At 35.7% G+C, this 20,391-nt stretch overlaps 1 protein-coding gene across 7 annotated transcripts in view; it reads left to right on the plus strand.

Annotated features, from left to right (window-relative positions):
- Positions 1-20,391, plus strand: part of DOPEY1 (dopey family member 1) — an 86,949-nt gene that overhangs the window by 24,404 nt on the left and 42,154 nt on the right. For 3 of the 7 annotated variants that reach the window (XM_005869935.2, XM_005869937.2, XM_014542653.1), the window contains exons 7-16: positions 418-517; positions 1,344-1,453; positions 2,363-2,471; positions 4,096-4,216; positions 6,169-6,288; positions 8,244-8,355; positions 8,722-8,751; positions 9,052-9,285; positions 18,522-19,143; positions 19,784-20,058. In XM_005869935.2, the coding sequence (XP_005869997.1) occupies positions 418-517; positions 1,344-1,453; positions 2,363-2,471; positions 4,096-4,216; positions 6,169-6,288; positions 8,244-8,355; positions 8,722-8,751; positions 9,052-9,285; positions 18,522-19,143; positions 19,784-20,058 (1,833 nt within the window). Of the gene's footprint in view, positions 1-417; positions 518-751; positions 1,251-1,343; positions 1,454-2,362; positions 2,472-4,095; positions 4,217-6,168; positions 6,289-8,243; positions 8,356-8,721; positions 8,752-9,051; positions 9,286-18,521; positions 19,144-19,783; positions 20,059-20,391 lie in introns of those variants that run through there. The other 4 variants (XM_005869936.2, XM_005869938.2, XM_014542654.1 and 1 more) reach the window with 3 other exon arrangements.

Consider the following 20,391-nt stretch of genomic DNA (forward strand, 5'->3'; position numbering starts at 1 on the left):
ACCGCTGCAAACCTCGGAGAGAAAGCTGCCTTCCCGCTTCTCCCGTTTGAGTCTGGGTCCCTAGAGACTCGCCCAGATCTGGAGCTCAGAGTCTGAAACTCCCTCCCGATTGAAAACAACAATCTCGCCCTCCGCCGATGGCCCGCTCCACTCGCACCTCCGCACCTTAGTATTTCACTTCAGCACTGCGCCTCCTCTGAGTCTCGGTATGGATTTCTCTTTACTTCTAGTTGTAGAATCTCTCCTCAGCCAGCTTTCCTGTGGTTCTGGGTGATGTCCATTCCGTCTTTTAGTTGTATTTTTGAAGTGGTTGTTTGAGGCAGCAAACTCCGGCGTTAACCTATGCCGCCATCTTGGTTCTCCAAAAGTAATGTTTTTATATGTGATTAAATACAACCACATTCCTAACTTTTTCAGGCCACTCGACCAGATATGATCAGGATCTTGTCAGCAGCCCTTCATGTAGTACTAAGGAGGGACATGTCTCTGAACCGAAGACTTTATGCATGGCTTCTAGGTAGGTGTTTCATGGGTAGTCTTAGCTGGGAAAAGATGGAGGAAAGTTTGCTATACATAAATATTATCAAGTGCTATGTATGGCCTAAATGAATAAACTAAAAAATTTGTTTAAATAGACAATTAAAATGTAAACACTATTAATTGTGTATTGTATGAAGAAATTTCAAAAGCTTCTTAGTTGAAGAGGCTAATTCATAAGTCATGATCCCTTTGATAAGCTTTTTCTGCCCTTATAAGTTGAGATTGTTCTACTATAAATATTTAGACAAAGAAGAATAACTTAATCAAAATAGAGACATAATTCCTAAAATTTTTAAAATACATATTTTTATTGTTGATAGTATTATAGGTATCTCCCACTTTCCCTCCCTTTATCTCCCTAATTCCTAAAATTTTTAAGTCATCAAAGGAATCAGGACTAGTACTGCTGACCCACACATGGTACCAGTCTCTCAGGAAATAAAGCATCGTGCATAGTTTGTTCTTCTATACTTTTCGTCAGTGTTTGCCCTGTCTTTATAACTCATTACCAGCTGGAGTCGGACACAATATCACTTAATTTTAATTTTCTGACCCTGCAGTTATTTCACTGTTCATAAGACTTATGTAAAGAAAAAAACAGGATAATTCTGAAAGAATACTATGATACTCACTTCCATATTGAATTGGTTTTCCTTTATTAAACTATCTAAAATGATCTCTCTTGCTGACATTGATTGGGCTACTAATCGGTAAGTGTTTAGTTTTGAGATATTTGTTGTTTTGGTGTTAGTGAACAACAGTTTTGAGAATTTTAATTTATTTCGCAATTTATTTCTGTGGAGGTTTTGATAACAACGGTGCTATCATAGGACCCAGAAGCACAAGACACAGTAATCCTGAAGAACATGCCACTTACTATTTTACTACCTTTTCAAAAGAATTGTTGGTCCAGGTAATGAATATTTTCATTTTGGTTACTCTCTGACCATTAGAGTTGCTCAACAAGTGTAAGACAAGGTTCTACCTTAATTGAATTAATTCATAATTGAAGAGGTAGAGATAAGACTCACAAACTTCCTGAGTGACGATAATAAGCAAATGACCACAATAAAATGAATAAGTAATTTTAAGATTGACTCACTTCTGTGTAAGTCCAGAGATTTTATTTTTTTTAGTTTGTTTTCATGACTTTATTAAAACATAGTTGCAGCTTCTCACCTGTCTGCCCTATGAAAATTGGAGCTTTTCCAAAAATGAGCCAGGATCTGTGTTATTTCCTCTGAAGCCCCAGGGAAATTTGGGTTGCAACAGGAATCTAAATGTTTGGTAAAATTACTTTTGTAATGGAAATGTTAAAATGAACTATAGATTTATTTTATATTTATTTTTACATCAATTTTATTTATTTAGGATATCTCAAAATAAAATAAGAAAATACATAGTATACTGTATCTGAAGCATTTTAAAATGAAGGAGGTTATAAGAATATAGATGGTCTGGAGTCACCAATGGGAAAATAATTGTATACTGGCAGACACTACCATATGATGTGGCATAGTTTGGTGCACATTGATTATCTTAAATATAAATATTTTTATCTTTTGGGCAGTCAAATAACTCATAACTTTATTTTCTAGATTTTCTTTAACTTTCCACTTTTTTTCTAGAAAAAAAATGTAAGCACTTTTTTCTTCTCAAGAAAAATGAATGTAACATATTTTCCCCCTAGTGGAAGAATAAAGCCAACTTCATTGAAAGCTTCAGAAAAGCAATAGGCAATGTATTAAAAATATTTTTCTTTCGAAAAAAATTATTTGAAAACTGTTTATTTAAATGACTAGTGTACTTTTTCTTTTTAAAGGCAATGGTGGGGATCTTACACATGAATGGATTTGGAGAAGAGACCACTTTAACACAGGATCTAAAACCTTTTCGTATTTTGATCAGTTTACTGGACAAACCTGAGCTAGGTAATAAGATCACATGTTTTGTATTCTTTCATAAGAAAAATAAGGCAAAGTTGTTATTTAGAAAAATTGCTGTATTTTGAGGTGACCTTTAAATACACATTCTTAACAATTTCTTACCTAACATTCACTCTAGAATGTTAAGAAGGTAGATATGTATGCAACTGGTATGTTATCTGTGTGTGTAACAGAGAAGTCATTTTAAAGATTCTATCTAAAATTTTCTTAATCCTTATTAAGTTACTGAAATTGAAACATTTATGATATGTCATGACTGTCTTGTAAATATGTGTGCTTTTTAAAAATTGATTTCAGAGAGGAAGGGAGAGAGAGTAAGAGATAGAAACGTCAATGATGAGAGAGAATCATTGATTGGCTGCCTCCTGCACATCCTCCCACTGGGGATTGAGCCCAAAACCCAGGCATGTGCCCCAGTCAGAATTCAAACCATGACCTCCTGGTTCATGAGTCAGTAGTCAACCACTGAGCCACACCAGCCGGGCATAGCTGTCTTATAGTTCACAGTATTCAAGGACTTGAGCAAAAGTACTTGGGTTGTATCCCTCAACATTTTTCCCCGCACTCCCTTTGTCTTGTATATTTTCCCTTCCTTCATTATATATTTCTTATATAATCATTCTATTGGGAAGTTAGTTATGGCCCCTAGGACAAAAATTAATAAGCATAAGTACTAGCACAAAAAAATGAAATAACATAGTACCTAATTTCTTAAAATTAAAATAAAAAATTTAAAATGAGTTGTATCAATGGCTTTGAGAGTTTATTTTAGCTAATATGCACTAATATATTGAAGCTCAGGAATTTTTTTTAAGGATATTGCTGTCTATTATAGCAATAAAGGTTAGCCCTGTTCCTTCTTATATTACTTAAATTCAAGATAGTAGTAATATTACTATCATTTACTGAATAGTCATTATATCCTGGGAATTATGCTACCCACCTTACAAATATTTTTCATGACCCTAACAACCTTTATGTAAGCTTGGTATTATTATCCTCATTCTAGATGAGGAAACTAAAGCTCAAAGAAGTTAAATTTTCCAAAGTAACAACTATTAATTGACAAAACCAATTTCCCTGATTCTGTAATTTCTGTTATGTCAGCCTAAAGTTAAATAAACATTTGCTCAGTTATTTACTATTAGGTTATCAAAATGTAAAGTTTAGTTTAGCTTCTAGGGGAAAAAAGAAACTATTGTAAAAAAAAAATACTTGTTTTAAGACTGACAGCTGTCAGGGCAGAGGGAGTTGGGAGCTGGGTGAGAAAGGATGAAGGGATTAAGCAAAGGGAAAAATAAAAGATTCGGACATAGACAACAGTATGGTGATTGCTAGAGAGAAAGGAAAGGGAGTGTAGGAGAGGGTAAAGGGAGGATAAATGGTGTTGGAAGGAGACTTGACTTGGGGTGGTAAACAACACAATACAATGCATATACAGGTGAATTGTATACTAGAAATCTATATACTTTTATTAACCACTGTCACTCCAATAAATTCATTTTAAAAAATACTTGTTTTAAAGCATTCTTTACTTCGGCCAGTTTTTAGATAATCATGATTTGCCAATGCTAATTAATTCTTTCTTTAATATGTATATTCATTTTAGGGCCTGTAATTCTAGAAGATGTCCTAATTGAAGTATTTAGAACATTGTATTCTCAGTGCAAAGCAGAATTGGATCTTCAGATGGAACCACCCTTCAGCAAGGATCATGCTCAATTAAGCAGGTAGATTACCAAAAAATTAAGCATGACATGACTTATGACTTGAACACAGAATTAAGTGAATCAAAGGGTACCAAATGTTCTTTAAATAACTTTTTTTTAAAGTTAGGGTTATTTCTTTTTCAGGTATATAGAAACACTTTTGTTATTTTAATCCTCACCTGAGGATATTTTTTCCATTGATTTTTAGAGAGAGTGAAAGGAAGGGAGAGGGGAGAAGGAGAAGGGAGTAGAAGAGAGAGAGAAAAAAACACACACTGATGTGAGAGACATATTGACTGGTTGCCTCCTGCAGGAGCCCCAGGGCTAAACACTTTTTGGGTTTTTTTTGCATTTTATTTTATTTTTATTTTTTATTTAATTTTTTATTTTTTTATTTTTTATTTATTTTTTTTTATTGCTTAAAGTATTACAAAGGGTATTACATATGTGTCCTTTTTTTCCCCGCCCTTGACAATCCCCTGGCCTCCCCTACCCCCCCAGTGTCTTATGTCCATTGGTTATGCTTATATGCATGCATACAAGTCCTTCGGTTGATCTCTTACCCCCCTCCCTCCTGCCCCCCAACCCTCCCCGGCCTTCCCGCTGCAGTTTGACAATCTGCTAAACACATTTTTTAATGCCTAGGATAACTCATATAAAATTAGCATGTCCTCCTCTTTAAGTCAGTGATCGATACATGTTTACAAAATCTTACTTTTTAAATTTCTTCTCTACTTTAAGCAGCTTACCACTTTTAAGTTTCATTATAATATGACAAAGGTTCTAAGACTACAATTTCTTTTACATAATTTTCATTTCATTAGTGTCTCCTTGGCAAAACTGAGATAACCTGAGCTTTCCCTAAAACATACTTTTATATATTAAAACATAATAATAGGCAGTTTTTTATTTTTAGTAAATATAATATCCTGTAATTTTTGTTTGAGAAGTTAATATTGACTAAACTGATACACTGTTTTATTCTGTACTCTGTCTGATAATTTATATTGTAGAGTATTTAATTAGTCTTTAATGTGGGGATATGTCTTGCAACTTGTTAAATGCATTGGCAGTACCTCACTATATATAAAAATGATTATTTTTATTGTAAGGAGGGTGGCAGGAGATAGGTAAGAGGGTAATTAATAAGCTAAAGGATTCCCACTTGCAATAACAAAGTTATTTTCCCTGATAGGACTTTAGTAATAATGGCTATATACAGTATTAGTTTTTTTTTGCTGTTTTGTTTTTCAAGCTAAGAATACTAGATTGAAATTCAACAAATAAACTTAACCTTTCCTTTTTTTTTCTTTTTTTTTAATATATACTTTATTGATTTTTTACAGAGAGGAAGGAAGAGGGGTAGAGAGTTAGAAACATCGATGAGAGAGAAACATCGATCAGCTGCTTCCTGCACACCCCTTACTGGGGATGTGCCCGCAACCAAGGTACATGCCCTTGACCGGAATCAAACCTGGGACCCCTCAGTCCGCAAGCTGACGCTCTATACACTGAGCCAAACTGGTCAGGGCAAACTTAACCTTTCTTAAGTAAATTTTACAGGAAAGCAGACAAAGTTAATTCAGAATCAAGGCTGTCAAAATCAAATCACTACTCAATTTATATATGCCAAGTGAAACAAGGTAATTTAATGCCAAATTAAGAGTCAGATACTCAAAATAGTTCAAAAAAATTTCCTGTTCTTTTACTGGAAGGGCAGTTGTTTTTTCTTACGCAAGTCTAATTTTTTATCTTTGATCATACAGTTGAGTTATGAAAACTCAGATTTGGAAAAATAATTACTTAGAATGTAATAAGAGAGTGGCAGTAGATAAAAATCATATATTCCAATTTTCTTACATGCAAGTGTTTTAACAACTGCCTAGGAATATGTACACCCTAACAACATTGTACTAAAATTTAAATTTGCAAAAATAAATGTTAATATTTATTGTTTTCTTTTCCTTTTTTAGTAAATTAAGGGAAAATAAGAAAACAGCAGAGCTGATTAAAACTGCCAACCTTCTCTTTAATTCCTTTGAACCTTATTATATGTGGGATTATGTGGCACGTTGGTTTGAAGAATGTTGTAGGTATGTTAAACTGTTTCTTTCATTTTAATTTAATAGCATTCAAAGCCAGCCTTTTCTTTGTTTGTTTTTTAAGTTCTTCAATCTAATGGAAAGATTTTTTTGTACATTTTACCGCTACTATTTACAACTGTTATATATATTTAATAGCCATAATCTGGCTGTACCTTGTTATTCTAGAATATAGAATTATTGATCATATAATCTTAGAATTGAATAGTTCAGAGGTAAGTTATTCAGTCACCAGTATACATGAAAAATTTTCCCTCTGCAATCTATACTAATCCAGTTTGGTTTTTGTTGTAGAGAAAATAGCATATTTGTGGTTGCTGCCTTAGAACACATTCCCAAAATTATTCCCACTTTGAAGAACAGAAAATTCCTTAGTGTCATATTTGTGTTTTTAAAGCCATAGAACCAGCTATATTGTCACTATCTATATATATAAAAGCCTAAGAGACTGAACGACCAGTCGACTGGTCGCTATGATGTGCACTGACCACCAGGGGCAAATGCTCAACGCAGGAGCTGCCCCCTGGTGCTCAGTGTGCTCCCACAGCCAACCTCCCATGGCCTGCCAACCTCCCGAGGTCTCTCCCCCTGGCTATCAGCCCCAATTGGCCCCAATTGCCAGCCAGGCTGAGGGATTCCACCCGTGCACAAATTTGTGCACCGGGCCTCTAGTTGAGTAATAAAAGCCCTTTACCCCCTAGGACATAAAGTTTAAAAAATGCTCTAAAAACCCAAGGACACTAGTGAACCCAAGTAGAATCTCTGTCTGAAATGTAGTTCAAATTCTCTCAGAACCAGATTAACCTCTCAAGCTTCAGGAGCATATAGTCACAAAGTAAGCCTGTATGAATTTGGGATTAGAAGTCTTTTGAAACTATAAATGCTGATGTGATAAATTAATTGTACATTTACTGATTCAGGTACTGAGTACCCAGTTGAAAAGCATTATGCTAGGCATATCTAGTCCCTATTTTTAAAGACTTTGTAGTAAGAACAAGTAAGACATGCACATACATATTCCTAGTATTAAATTAAAACTTACAAATGCCTTAGTAGAGAGATTAAAATAGGAATGCCAAGGAATTATGAGTGTCTTTTTGCCACCTGGCCTTCATTTCTCATTTACAAACATACACATCCATCCTTTTTTTAGGTAACCTGGACTAGTCCCTGCACATACATTACTTTCATGCTGCACTTATTTTTTGTCTTTTGCCCATCTGGTATTGTCCTATATAGAGATCACCCACTTTTCAGTAGCCTTCTATGACTCCTTCAAGTCTCTCATCAGAATCAACTTTTCCTATACTGTCACATTATTACATTTACTTATCTATATGTTTATATTTCTTGCTGGTTAGGGCTGTACCATATTCTTCTTAACTTGTGTCTTCAGAGTGTAGGGCAATAGATGGTCATATAGGATTAATATGATTTGATGTGAATGTTGGAGTAATGATCTCTACTGTTTGGATCAGAAGAGGCTTCCTGGAGGAGGTAACATTTGATCTTAAATCTTGAAGGACAGATACATTCTGTATATGAGAGAATGAGGTTGAGGGAGGGTGAAAGTCCAGGTGGACAAGTGTGTATCATCAAAGGCCCTGAAATTAGAAATAAAGCAACAAATAATCCTTTTTAACTAGGAGATGATATCTGTAGTGGGAGCAATAGGAAATAAGTCCCCAAAAGTGAAATCCATCCAGAACACTTGGAAATACAGGATGGGAGTAATAGGGAGAGGTTAAACCTAGGAGTCTTGCCCTGGGAATTTTCCGCATAGAGGTACAGTGGTGTTCTGGGGAAAAGGGAATATACTTCATCATAAGAACGTTACTGTGTGTGTCCCACTGCTGAATTGACCCTCATTAAAAATAACCAATGATGTTGTCACATGTTCATTTTACTTGATAGTATACTTGATAAAGTGAATTTTGTGCCTTTAGGAGGACAATGCATGCCAGACTTCAGACTGGGCCTGGAGATAGTGAGTCATCTGAGTTACAGCTGACCAATTTCTGCCTCCTGGTAGATTTTTTGTTGGATATAGTTTCTTTGGTAAGATGACCTTGGTAAAAAATATTGAGGAAATCTAATATAGTTTAGATATTTCATGTTGAAGACAAACCTTATCTTCAAATAAATTTTATCTTTAATAAATATTTTTTCCCTTGTGGCTTAGCTTTTTTTTTTTCGTAAAATTTTCCAAGTGTTTTGTCCTGTAACACATATACATAATACATGTACAAGTCTTATATAATACATGGAATATACTTCATAATTGCATGTTATTGAAATTTTAAATGTTTAGTGTAAAATAATATGATGTATTTATATTCATTAATGATTCTTTCTAATAAATGATAACTTTTGGGAATCTTTTCCCTTTTTCTCTCCTAAATTCTTTGCTTTCTCATTTTGAAGCCTACTAGAAGTATGAGGGTGTTGTGTCAGGTATGACATTCAGCCTGTTTGTATTGTATTCACTTTTGTTATAACTTAAGTAATGTAGCAAATAAAATGGGGATTGTTTTATTATATATCTTTGAAATACTTAAATTGAGAATTTGGGAATATAAATTTTATATCATTAATAATAAAATGATTATACAATGTTAATTAAGAGCATGACATATATAAAATATGACAGATGAGTAAAAATTATTTCCTTTTTTATATAGATTAAAAATCAGTGAAATAATATAACTTTTGGATTGCATATTTAAACTTTTGTCACTTCACTTTTATTTTCAGGAGACTTATATTGAAATCCAGACAGAACACTTGCCCCAGTTGCTGCTCAGGATGGTTTCTGCCCTGACAAGCCATCTCCAGACATTGCACTTGTCTGAACTCACAGATTCACTCAGGCTGTGCTCAAAGATCCTTAGCAAAGTTCAGCCTCCACTGTTAGCTGCCAGCACTGGAGGTGTTTTGCAGTTTCCAAGTGGGCAGAACAACTCAGTGAAAGAATGGGAAGACAAAAAGGTAATATTAGCTGTTAATTATGTTATTAGACCAGTTACAGTTGACCCTTAAATAACATGGGTTTGAACTGTGTAGGTCCACTTATACACAGATTTTTTCAATAAATATAAAATTCTGGGAGATTTGCAACAATTTGAAAAAACTCATAGATGAACCTGTAGCTTAGAAATGACAAAATTAGGCAAAGGTTAGATATATCATGAATGCATGAAATATATGTAGATAATAATCTATTTTATCATTTACTAACATAAAATATATACGTCTATTATTAAAAATTTAAAATTTATCAGTACTTATTCTCAAATGGCCTGGTCAGCGTGGCTCAGTTTGTTGGAGCATCGTCCCATACACCAAAGGTGGCATGTTTGATTCCTGGTCAGGAAACATACCCAGGTTGTGGGTTCCATCCCCAGTTGCCGGTCTGTACAGGAGGCAGCCAATAGATGTGTCTCTCATGTCAATCTTTCTCTCTCTCTCTCTCTCTCTCTCTCTCTCTATCTCCCTCTCTCTCTTCTCTCCCTCTCTCTCCCTCCCTCCCCCCCTCCTCACTCCCTTCCACTCTCTCTAGAAATCAATGGAAAAAAATATCCTCAGGTGAGAATTAAAAAAACACAAAAATAAACCTAAGTGATAAAATTAATTCTAGTACATACTGTATTACTGTAATAATTTCATAGCCACATCCTGGTGCTCTTGCAATGAGCACAAGTGTTGCGAGTATCCACTTAAGACGTGTGACACTAATCATCTATATCTCTGTGTAAGCGGCTTGTCTACAGTAAATTGCATATTGAAGTAAAAAAGTGATCTCTCGTAGTTCTTGCGTATCTTTTATCATGTTTAGTGCTATACCATAAGCCTTGAATAACACCATGAGACTCATAGAAAATGCCACTGATGATACTGGAAGTACTCCCAAGAAGCAGAGAAAAGTCATGACATTACAAGACAAAATTGACTTGCTTGGTATGTTTCGTAGATTGAGACCTGCAGCTGTGTTTGCCGCCATTTCAAGATAAATGAATCCAGCGTTAAGACCATTGTTTAAAAAAAAAAAAAAAAAAAAAGGAAATTTGTGAAGCAGCCACTATACCTGTGCCAGCAGAAGCAAACTCCTTGCAAATATCTTATCTCTTATTGAAAATGCAGCTTTTATGTGGGTGCAAGATTGCTATAAGAAAGGCATACCTCTGGAATCTAATATTAATTAAGAAAAGTGAATTCATTATGTGACAAATTAAAGTGAAAGGAAAGTGAAGGCTCTAAAGCTGGAGAATTATTTTATTTATTTATTCATTTTAAATCTTTATTATTGAAAATATTACACATGTCCCCTTTTTACTTCATTGACCCCTTCTAGCCCGCCTCCCTGCCCCAGGCCTTTACCACCCTACAGTCTGTGTCCATGGATTACGAATATATGCATACAAGTTCTTTGGTTGATCTCTTCCCACCCACCCACCTATCCTTTGCCTTCCCTCTGAGATTCGACAGTCTGTTCCATGCTTCTGTGTCTCTGGATCTGTTTTTTTTATTAGATGTGACATATAAGTGAGAACATGTGATACTTATCTTTCTCTGACTGGCTTATTTTGCTTAGCATAATACTCTCCAGGTCCTTCCATGAAGCTGGAGAATAATTTTAGAAAGAGGTTTGGTTTAAAAAAATGTCAAGATAATAGCAGAAGCAGTTTCTGCCAACCAAGAGGCAGCAGATGAGATCCTAGACACTATTAAGAAAATCATGGAGGAGAAAGAATACCTGCCTGACAGGTTTTTAATGCAGACGAAAATGCCATATTCTGGGGAAATACACCCCCAAAGGACATTTATTACTGAGGAAGAGATGTGAGCACCAGGTATTAAGACAGGAAGGGATAGGCTAACATTACTCTTGTGCAAATACAGTCAGGTTTATGATCAGGACTGCCTTTGTCTATAAAGCTGCTGAACCCTGAGCCTTCAAGGAGGAAGATAAACACCAGCTGCTGGTCTTTTCACTGTATAATGAGAAGACTTGAACAACGAGAACCCTTTCTCTGCATTGGTTCCATCGCTGCTTTGTCCCTTACCTTGCCAGTAAGGGACTACCTTTTAAAGTTTGTTTGACATGGGACAATGCCTCTGACCACCCAGAGCCCCATCCATTCAATATCAAAAGTCTGGAAGTGTCTACTGCCCTCAAACACAATGTCTCCAATTCAGCCTCTAGGTCAGGAGGTCATGAGGACCTTTAAAGCCATTACAAAGGGTACTCTATGGGAAGGATTGTCAGTGCTATGGAAGAGAAGAGAACCTTGATAGAACATCATGAATGTCAGGAAGGATTACACCATTGAAGATGCCATCATTGTTATGTAAAAAGTTGTGAAAGCCATCAAGCCTGAAACTATAAATTTCTGCTGGAGAAAACTGTTCCCTGATGTTGTGAGTGACTTCACAGGATTTAAGACAGAGGCAATCAAGGAAATCATGAAATATATTGTGAATATGGCAAAAAAGGGGGGTGAAGGGTTTCAACATATGAATCTTGGAGAAATTCAAGAATAAATAAACACCACACCAGAGGAATTGATGGAAGATAACTTGATGGAGATGAGTGCTCTGGACTAGCAATGCCAGACAAGGAGGAGAAGGAGATAGAAGCAGCAGTGCCAGAAAACAAATTGACATTAGACGGTTTGGCACAAGGGTTTCACTTATTTAAGACTACGCTTGACTTCTTTTATAATATAGGCCCTTCTATGATACAGGTGCTTAAAACTAAATAAAGTACATGATGAAAGGATTGGTACCGTATGGAAACATTTTTAGAGAAATGAAAAGGAAAAGGTCAGGAATTGCAATGTATTTCTGTAAAGTTTTACCAACCTCCCTGCCTCCCCTTCCATTCCTTCCACCCGTTCCACCTCTTTTGCACCTGAAACAGCAAGACCAACCTCTCTTCTTCCTCCTCCTAAGCCTACTCAATGTGAAGATGAGGATGAAGACATTTATGATGTTCCATGTCCAATTAATGAATAGTAACTAATCATCATGTCATGCAGTTTATAAACTTATCTATTGTTTATGTGTCTTCATGTGAAAATTTAATAACTGCACAACAACTGTATGATAACCTTGTGTGGATGACTTGTATGAAAGTGGATAGCTTATCCTTGCATAGACATAAGGTGAATAATATGTAATAAATTAATAATATATTCTCTTACTGTTTTATAAGTTTGCTTGCAAATAATTACATTACTTACATTATGCTCCTTTCCTGTAATTGAAGAAACTGCTTATCAGCCAATCATCAGAGGTAAGTGGTTTTATTTTTAAAATGTAACAATATTTCCATTTCTGTATTATGAATATGACTGTAATACTGTATGCCATAAAATTTTATAGTGATTTATTCATTAGTATATAGGCTAGGCTACCATGAAGCAATCATATCGATGACTCTAAGCTACCATAAAGCAGTGGTGTTGATGCTGCTTTGTGGTCAATGTATGAATTGTTATACCAGTGGATAATTATGAATTTCTTCTTCACATTATCTTTTCATTTTTGATGTCCAATGTTATTAATATATGTAAGATCTACAATGTGTTGTGTTATATGTGATAATGTTGGTATAGGTATTGACAGATGGTGCAAACTTACACTATCCAAAAATACATTCTAGCCCAGCCAGCGTGGCTCAGTGATTGAGCTTCTACCTATGAACCAGGAGGTCATGGTTCGATTCCCTGTGTGTGCCCAGGTGTAGGCCGGTCCCAGTGTGGGGCGTGCAGGAAGTGGCCAATCAATGATTCTCTCTCATTGATGTTTCTGTCTGTCTCTGTCTCTCCTTTACTCTCTGAAATCAATAAAAATATATTTTTAAAAATACAGTATAATACTGTATATGTATTTTTCTTATGGCTTCTTAACATTTTCTTTTCTCTAGTTTATTGTAAGAACATAGTATATACTACATATAACATACAAACAAGTGCTAATAGACTTGTTTCTGTTATCTGTAAGGTTTCCTGTCAACACTGGGCTATTAGTAGTTAAGTTTTTGGGGGAGGCAAAAATTATACATGTATTTCAACTGTTTATGGGGGCAGAGGGTTGACATCTCCCCTCTCCCTATGTTGTTCAAGGGTCAACTGTTTATTTCTTCAAAGCAGAATAATATCTGAGTAAAGTCATATACCAAACGATTTAGTGAATCTTGCATAGATCCAAATGTGTGGCAGTAGACCATTATGTAGACTTTGGCTCTAGTGCAATTTAACTGTTTATATCAACACTTTCCAATAGAAATATAATGCCAGCAACATATGTAATTTTAAAATTTCTGGTAGCCACTTTTATTTATTTATTTTTTTCATCCTCACTTGATATTTTTTTCATTGATGTTTTTCTTAGAGAGTGGAAGGAAGAGAGGAGGGGGAAAGAGAAAGAGAAAGAAACATTGGTGTAAGAGAGACACATTGATTGGTTGCTTCCCCCATGATCCCTGACCGGGGCCTGGGATTGAACCTGTAAGCAAGGCACATGCCCTTGACTGGGAATCAAACCTGAGACACTTTGGTCTATGGGCCAATGCCAATGCTCTAACCTCTGAACCAAACTGACCAGGGCTCTGGTAGTCATTTTTAAATAGTAAAAAGAAACAGGAAAAAATAATTTTAATTATATTTTATTTAGGCCTTTCTAGATAATTTATTATGATTTCAACATGTAATCATAAAATTGATGTAATATAAAAAGTTAGATATTTTACATTCTTTTTTGTACTGTTTTCAAAATTTCAGTGTGTATTTTGCACTTTAGCACATCTTTGTTCAAATTCTAAATTTTTTTCAAAAACATTTGAAATAAGAAAATTTAGTACCTCTGTCAGATCAGCTACATTACAAGTGCTCAGTAGCCACATGTTTATAATCTAAACTTTACTGGTCCTTTCATATGTATACAGTAGGTTTTTTACATGCTCTTCTTGAAATACAGAATCTCTTCTAGATTCATAATGCTTACTCTATGACATTGAATAGAATTATAATGATTTTAATCTAGCACTAGTAACATACTTAAACTCCTGCAAAACATCTATGGGAACATCAGTAATTCAAAAGCTTTCAAGTTTATAATATTAAAATATTTTTAGCAAAAATTAACAAAAATATTAATGAAATTATATAGTTACAGTGGCACTATCTTACAATAAAGATTTTAAAATTTCTGGCATACAAGGTTTGTTACCTAAATCTAGGATTTGTGGAGTTGCCCTTGTTTTTTTTTTTTTTCAGTTGCTTTTTTATTGTTCAGCCAGGAAAAATATATTATCAGGACGATTTCATACAATTTTTATCACCAACTAATAATCCTAAAACTTTTCTTGGTCCTTCTAAATATATCGATCTTCATATATGAAATGATCATTACTGACCCTCAATCAATTTAAATATATCCAGGATTATCTTACATAAACTAAAACCTGTCTCTGACTTTCCTTCCTACTGCTTATTTATATGTGACATTCTGTTATGATATGATTCTATTGTTGGGAAATTCATTTTGTTTGTTGTTTTTCCTTACTGTATGCCTCTTGGATCTTAGAAATAAAACTAGAATAAGTATTAACTGCTTTTGAAGCTTTGCTATTTATATAAATGAGATTAGTGAGAGTAGGGAAAGGACCTGAACATTCTTTCAGCATATTTAAATATATGAATATTTACTATGTAGAAAACATCTGGAGGCACTTATTGATGATTAACGGTAAGGTATTGGGAACATCGATTTTTAGTAATGAAATACAATTAAATAATATACTTTTAAAAATATATAATGGTTCATTAACCTTAGCATATGCTCCTCTCTCTGTCTCTGTCTCTCTCTCCCCTACTCCCTTCCTATTGCTCCCCACCACCACCTCTGTCTCTGGTTTTCTTCTATGTTCCCAGGGCTTATATCTTCTTTCCTATTTTTTACTGAAGTACAATGGTGGTATCTTCACTGAGATGTCTGAATATTGATCATATTTGAAAGCTGAGGGTATTTTCTGTAAATAAGTCTCGCCCTAACCGGTTTGGCTCAGTGGATAGAGCGTCGGCCTGCGGACTGAAAGGTCCCAGGTTCAATTCTGGTCAAGGGCATGTACCTTGTTTGCAGGCACATCCCCAGTAGGAGGTGTGCAGGAGGCAGCTGATCGATGTTTCTCTCTCATTGATGTTTCTAACTCTCTATCCCTCTCCCTTCCTCTCTGTAAAAAATCAATAAAATATATATTTTTTAAAAATTATAAGTCTCTATGCTCTTAAAACATTTAAAAAAAATCAGTGTATTGGATCTCTATACCCAAATGTCCAAAACATGTTATTTCTTTCTATTTTCAGAAAAATTTTATTATAGAATAATCTGAAGTCTAGTTATGTAATATAGACCATACAACTAAATATTATAAATGTATGCAAGTTTAATTGAATTTTGTAGCTTGAATTCTAGTAATTTAATATCCATTGTTTTTTGATCTTTAAAAAAGATCAATACAGAAATGACTTTACACTAAAGCTAATGACAATTCTACCATTTAAATAATACATTTAAAAAAGTGTATTAATACATGATTTTAGATGATTGTTAACCTTTCAGAAAATTGATAAGGTCATTATGATAGCCATCTCTAACTTTGGCATTATAATATGAAAATTTCATACTGTTACAGATAAAGTGATATTATATGGTGATAAGAGCTATGAAGATTAGAATCACCTAATTGAGCTCTTCTAACTAATAAATTTATTTGTTGTAACCTTGGACAAGTTTTTTGGGGTTGTTTTTGTTGTTGTTAATCCTCACCTGAGGATATTTTTCCAGTGATTTTTAGAGAGAGTGAAAGGGACGGGAGAGACAGAGAGAGAGAAACATTGATGTGAGAGAGAGACACTCACAGCTACCAGGGTTGGGGATCAAGCCTGCAACCAAGGTACCTGCTCTTGACCAGAATCTAATTGATCCCGGGACCCTTCAGTCTGTGGGCTGATGCTCTATCCACTGAGCCAAACTGGCTGCAGTGGTCAGCAAACTGCGGATCGGCAAACCGCGGCTCGCGAGCCACATGCGGCTCTTTGGCCCCTTGAGTGTGGCTCTTCCACAAAATACCACGTGTGGGCACGCACGTACAGAGCGATTGAAACTTCGTGGCCCATGCACAGAAGTCGGTATTTTGTGGAAGAGCCACACTGAAGGGGCCAAAGAGCCGCATGTGGCTCGCGAGCCGCGGTTTGCCGACCACGGGGCTAGGGCAAGTTTGTTGTTGTTTTTGTTGTTTTAATTTATTTATCTTTTAACTTCCCTGAGCCTCAGTTTTCTTATCTTTGAAATAGAGAATATAGCCTGTTTTCATTCATTCACTAATGCTGGGTATCCAGAGGTTGAACTAGGCACAGTCTCTGCCCTCTCTACCCTTTCTTTCTAGGAGACAGACATTAAACAAATAATTACACATTTAATTACAGTTGTGATGAATGTATGAAGGAAAATATGAGTGGTAGAAATATGGATCTGATCTAGATTTGGGGGTCAAGAAGGCTTTCTTGAGAAAGGATTGAGTGAAACCCCAAAGGAATTTAGGGTATGAGTGAGGAAGAAAGAAGAGAACATTTGCTAGAGGAAAGAACATTTGCAAAGGCTTCGGCAGACAGGAGCTCATTGCAGACAGTGCAGGGGAGATCCAGCTCTTGAGGTAGGCAGGAGCCAGGTCTTACAGAGCTTATTCACTGTACTAAGGCTTTTACTCTTTATCTTAGGAACACACTCAAGGGAAAAAGGCAAGTGACATAATCAGATTTGTGTGTGAGAAAAATTACTCTGGCTGCAGTGTGGAGTGTGGATCTAGAAACAAAAATGGGTGTGGGGAGACCTGCAGTAGTGCTGGTGAGAGGTGGTGGTAACATGCTAAGATAGGGGAGTTAAGACAGAGAAATGGATGGATTATCCAGGTATAGGTAGCAGTAATGGATCGGTAAGGGTAATGAGTAATTACTAACATTTATTGAATGTCTATTAAGTGTCAGGTATTATGCCAGGTACTTTATATATCCTGTCTTACTTAAGCCTCATAGCAACTGTAAAATGTAGGAATTATTGTCATGTCATTTATACAAATTAGGAGACTAAGGTTTGAAGTTAAAGAACTTCCCAAGCTAGTAAGTGGCAGAGCCTTAGCTGACTAATGGCCAGCTCCCTTGACCACTATACTGAAGTGGATGTAAAAGAAGTGTGGAGGAGAGGTGGACAAGGTTCCAAGATCCCCCCTAGGTTTCTGCCTTCCTGGGTTGATGAATGGTGGTCTGATTCACTAAAGCAAGGAACATTGGGTGAGGCCCCGCTTTGTGGCAGCAGAGCATTGAGTACTTATCTTTAGAGATCTTACTCAAATTCAAATGATGCTCTGGCACAATTTCCCAAAGAACTCATGCTGAGACTCTTGTTTACTTGCACTAGGCCAGAAAATATGCATAATGATCTGTACTTAGTCTTATCATAGGGAAGGGAAGAGTCTACCCATTCCCGCTGTACTGCAGTAGCTGCTTCATTTTTTAATTTATATTTTAATTAATTGTTTCCTATCTTGTCCTCTAGATTATAAACTATTCCTTTAATTCCTAGTACCCAATACAGTGTCTGGCACATAATGTAGGTCCAGTAACTGTTCACTGAAAGAATGTAAGAATGTTAATAGCAAACATTTAAATAGTACTTTATACTTTTCAGACAAATTTCACACTCATGTGGTCCTAAACAGATGACCTACTAGATTTAGTTCTAATTCTTTTTCCTTACATTGTTTAGACATTAGGAAAGTTACATTATTTAGACATTAGGAAAGTGTTTTCATGAAGTAGATTGAATAAATTCTTAGTATTTTGAAAAAAAGGATATGAATCTTAGAAATTTGTACATTCACATATTTTGCCCTGATGAACATAACTTTATGCTATGCATATGGTGAAAAATAAATATTTACTGAATGAGTTAAATTGACATATTCATTAGAACCATATCCATATTTCCTATTGATTATCATAGACATATAAATCAATTGTAGAAACTATTTTAAGATTTAACTGAATATATAAAGTTGTGAATAGGAATCTAAAATTGACTTTTCTCCAAATATGGTCATTTCTAATTTTTAATTCCTAATATATACATTTAGCTACTAAGCAGTTCTTTTTCATCTCTACCAGGTATCATCAGTTACTCTTGAAAATCCTACTGAAGTGTTTGAAGATGGAGAAAATCCACCAAGTAGTCAGTCATCAGAGAGTGGATTCACTGAGTTTATACAGTATCAAGCAGATCGAACTGACGACATTGACAGAGAACTGAGTGAGGGGCAGGGAGCAGCTGCCATCCCAATTGGTAGCACATCCTCTGAGACAGAAACGGCTTCCACTGTGGGATCTGAAGAAACCATCATCCAGCCTGCCTCCCTAGTCACTCAGGGGACAGCAACCCGGGGTGGGAAGACAGTCCAAAAGACTGCAATGCAGTGCTGCTTGGAGTATGTCCAGCAGTTTCTCACCAGACTTATCAACCTCTACATTGTTCAGAGTAACTCTTTCTCACAAGCTTTGGCTACAGAGCATCATGGGGATCTCAGCCGAGAGCAAGGAGACACTTCAAAATGGGACAGGGATTCACATGGAGATGTAAAGGACAGAAATATAAGTAAACAGAAAACTTCCAAAGAATACCTTTCTGCCTTCCTTGCTGCCTGCCAGCTCTTCCTGGAGTGCTCAAGTTTTCCAGTTTACATTGCAGACGGGAACCATACCTCAGAGTTACATTCTGAACAGTCAGAGACCGGTAAGGTAGTTTGTTTTATTCATATTCAAAAATTTTCTGTGGCATGCTATTTTTTTTTTAACCCAGGAGTACTCAGATATTAAAACTGAGGTATGTTTTGACAGTTAATTTTTAAGGTGTTTTTTAATTTGTAGATTTTCTTTAAATGAAATACTGTCATGGGGAGATTATGTTGGAAAAGTTATGATTTTAAAGTACAGTTTTCTTGAAAGTGAATAGAAACTAAGAAGGAAATTAACTCCATTCTTTGGAGACAATGAATCTAATATTTAGATCCACTGTTGTTTTTCTCTCTGGTTTTCTTTATTATGACTAGTATATGTATTTACCTTCATGTAAATTTTTATATATACACACAGTTCAGTGATTACTACATAATGTTTGACTAATACACAATCTCAGTACAGGAAAACAGATTGTATGACTTGCCATAAGAAAAGTACATATGAAAAACAAGTTTATGACAGTCTTGTTACTGCTGTATTTTCTAGTCTAGTTGAGAAGCCATTGGTTTTGTTAACAGATCAAGACCTAAAGGTAGTAAGTAGAGGAGCTTTGTTATTTTAAATTAACTGGAGAGTTAGAGTATGTATGAAGGTTTAGTGTGATGAACTGTGTTGGCTTCCATCTTTTGTTTCAGACTGTGAGCATGTGCAGCCTCCACTGTGGCTCCAGACTCTAATGAATGCGTGCAACCAAGCAAGTGATTTCAGTGTGCAGAGTGTCGCTATCTCACTAGTCATGGACCTGGTGGGATTGACTCAGTCTGTGGTCATGGTCACTGGGGAAAACATCAACAGTGTGGAACCTGTGCAACCCTTAAGTCCAAACCAGGGAAGAGTAGCTGTGGTTATTAGACCGCCCCTCACTCCAGGCAATCTGAAGTACATAGCTGAGAAGACTGAATTTTTCAAGGTAAATTCTAACTACATACATGACTAAGGTGATACTTGACCTAGTTTGCGTGGCAAAGACTTTAAAGATGAGCCCTGAGTGGTTTGGCTCAGTGGATAGAGTGTCGGCCTGTGGACTGAAGGGTCCCAGGTTCAATTCTGGTCAAGGGCATGTACCTTGGTTGCAGGCACATCCCCAGTAGGAGGTGTGCAGGAGGCAGCTGATCGATGTTTCTCTCTCATTGATGTTTCTAACTCTCTATCCCTCTCCCTTCCTCTCTGTAAAAAATCAATAAAAATATATTTTAAAAAAAAGACTTTAAAGATGATAATCAGGCTTAATTTAACACCTTAA

Source organism: Myotis brandtii, unplaced genomic scaffold (assembly GCF_000412655.1).
Source record: "Myotis brandtii unplaced genomic scaffold, ASM41265v1 scaffold31, whole genome shotgun sequence".
Taxonomy (NCBI): domain Eukaryota; kingdom Metazoa; phylum Chordata; class Mammalia; order Chiroptera; family Vespertilionidae; genus Myotis; species Myotis brandtii.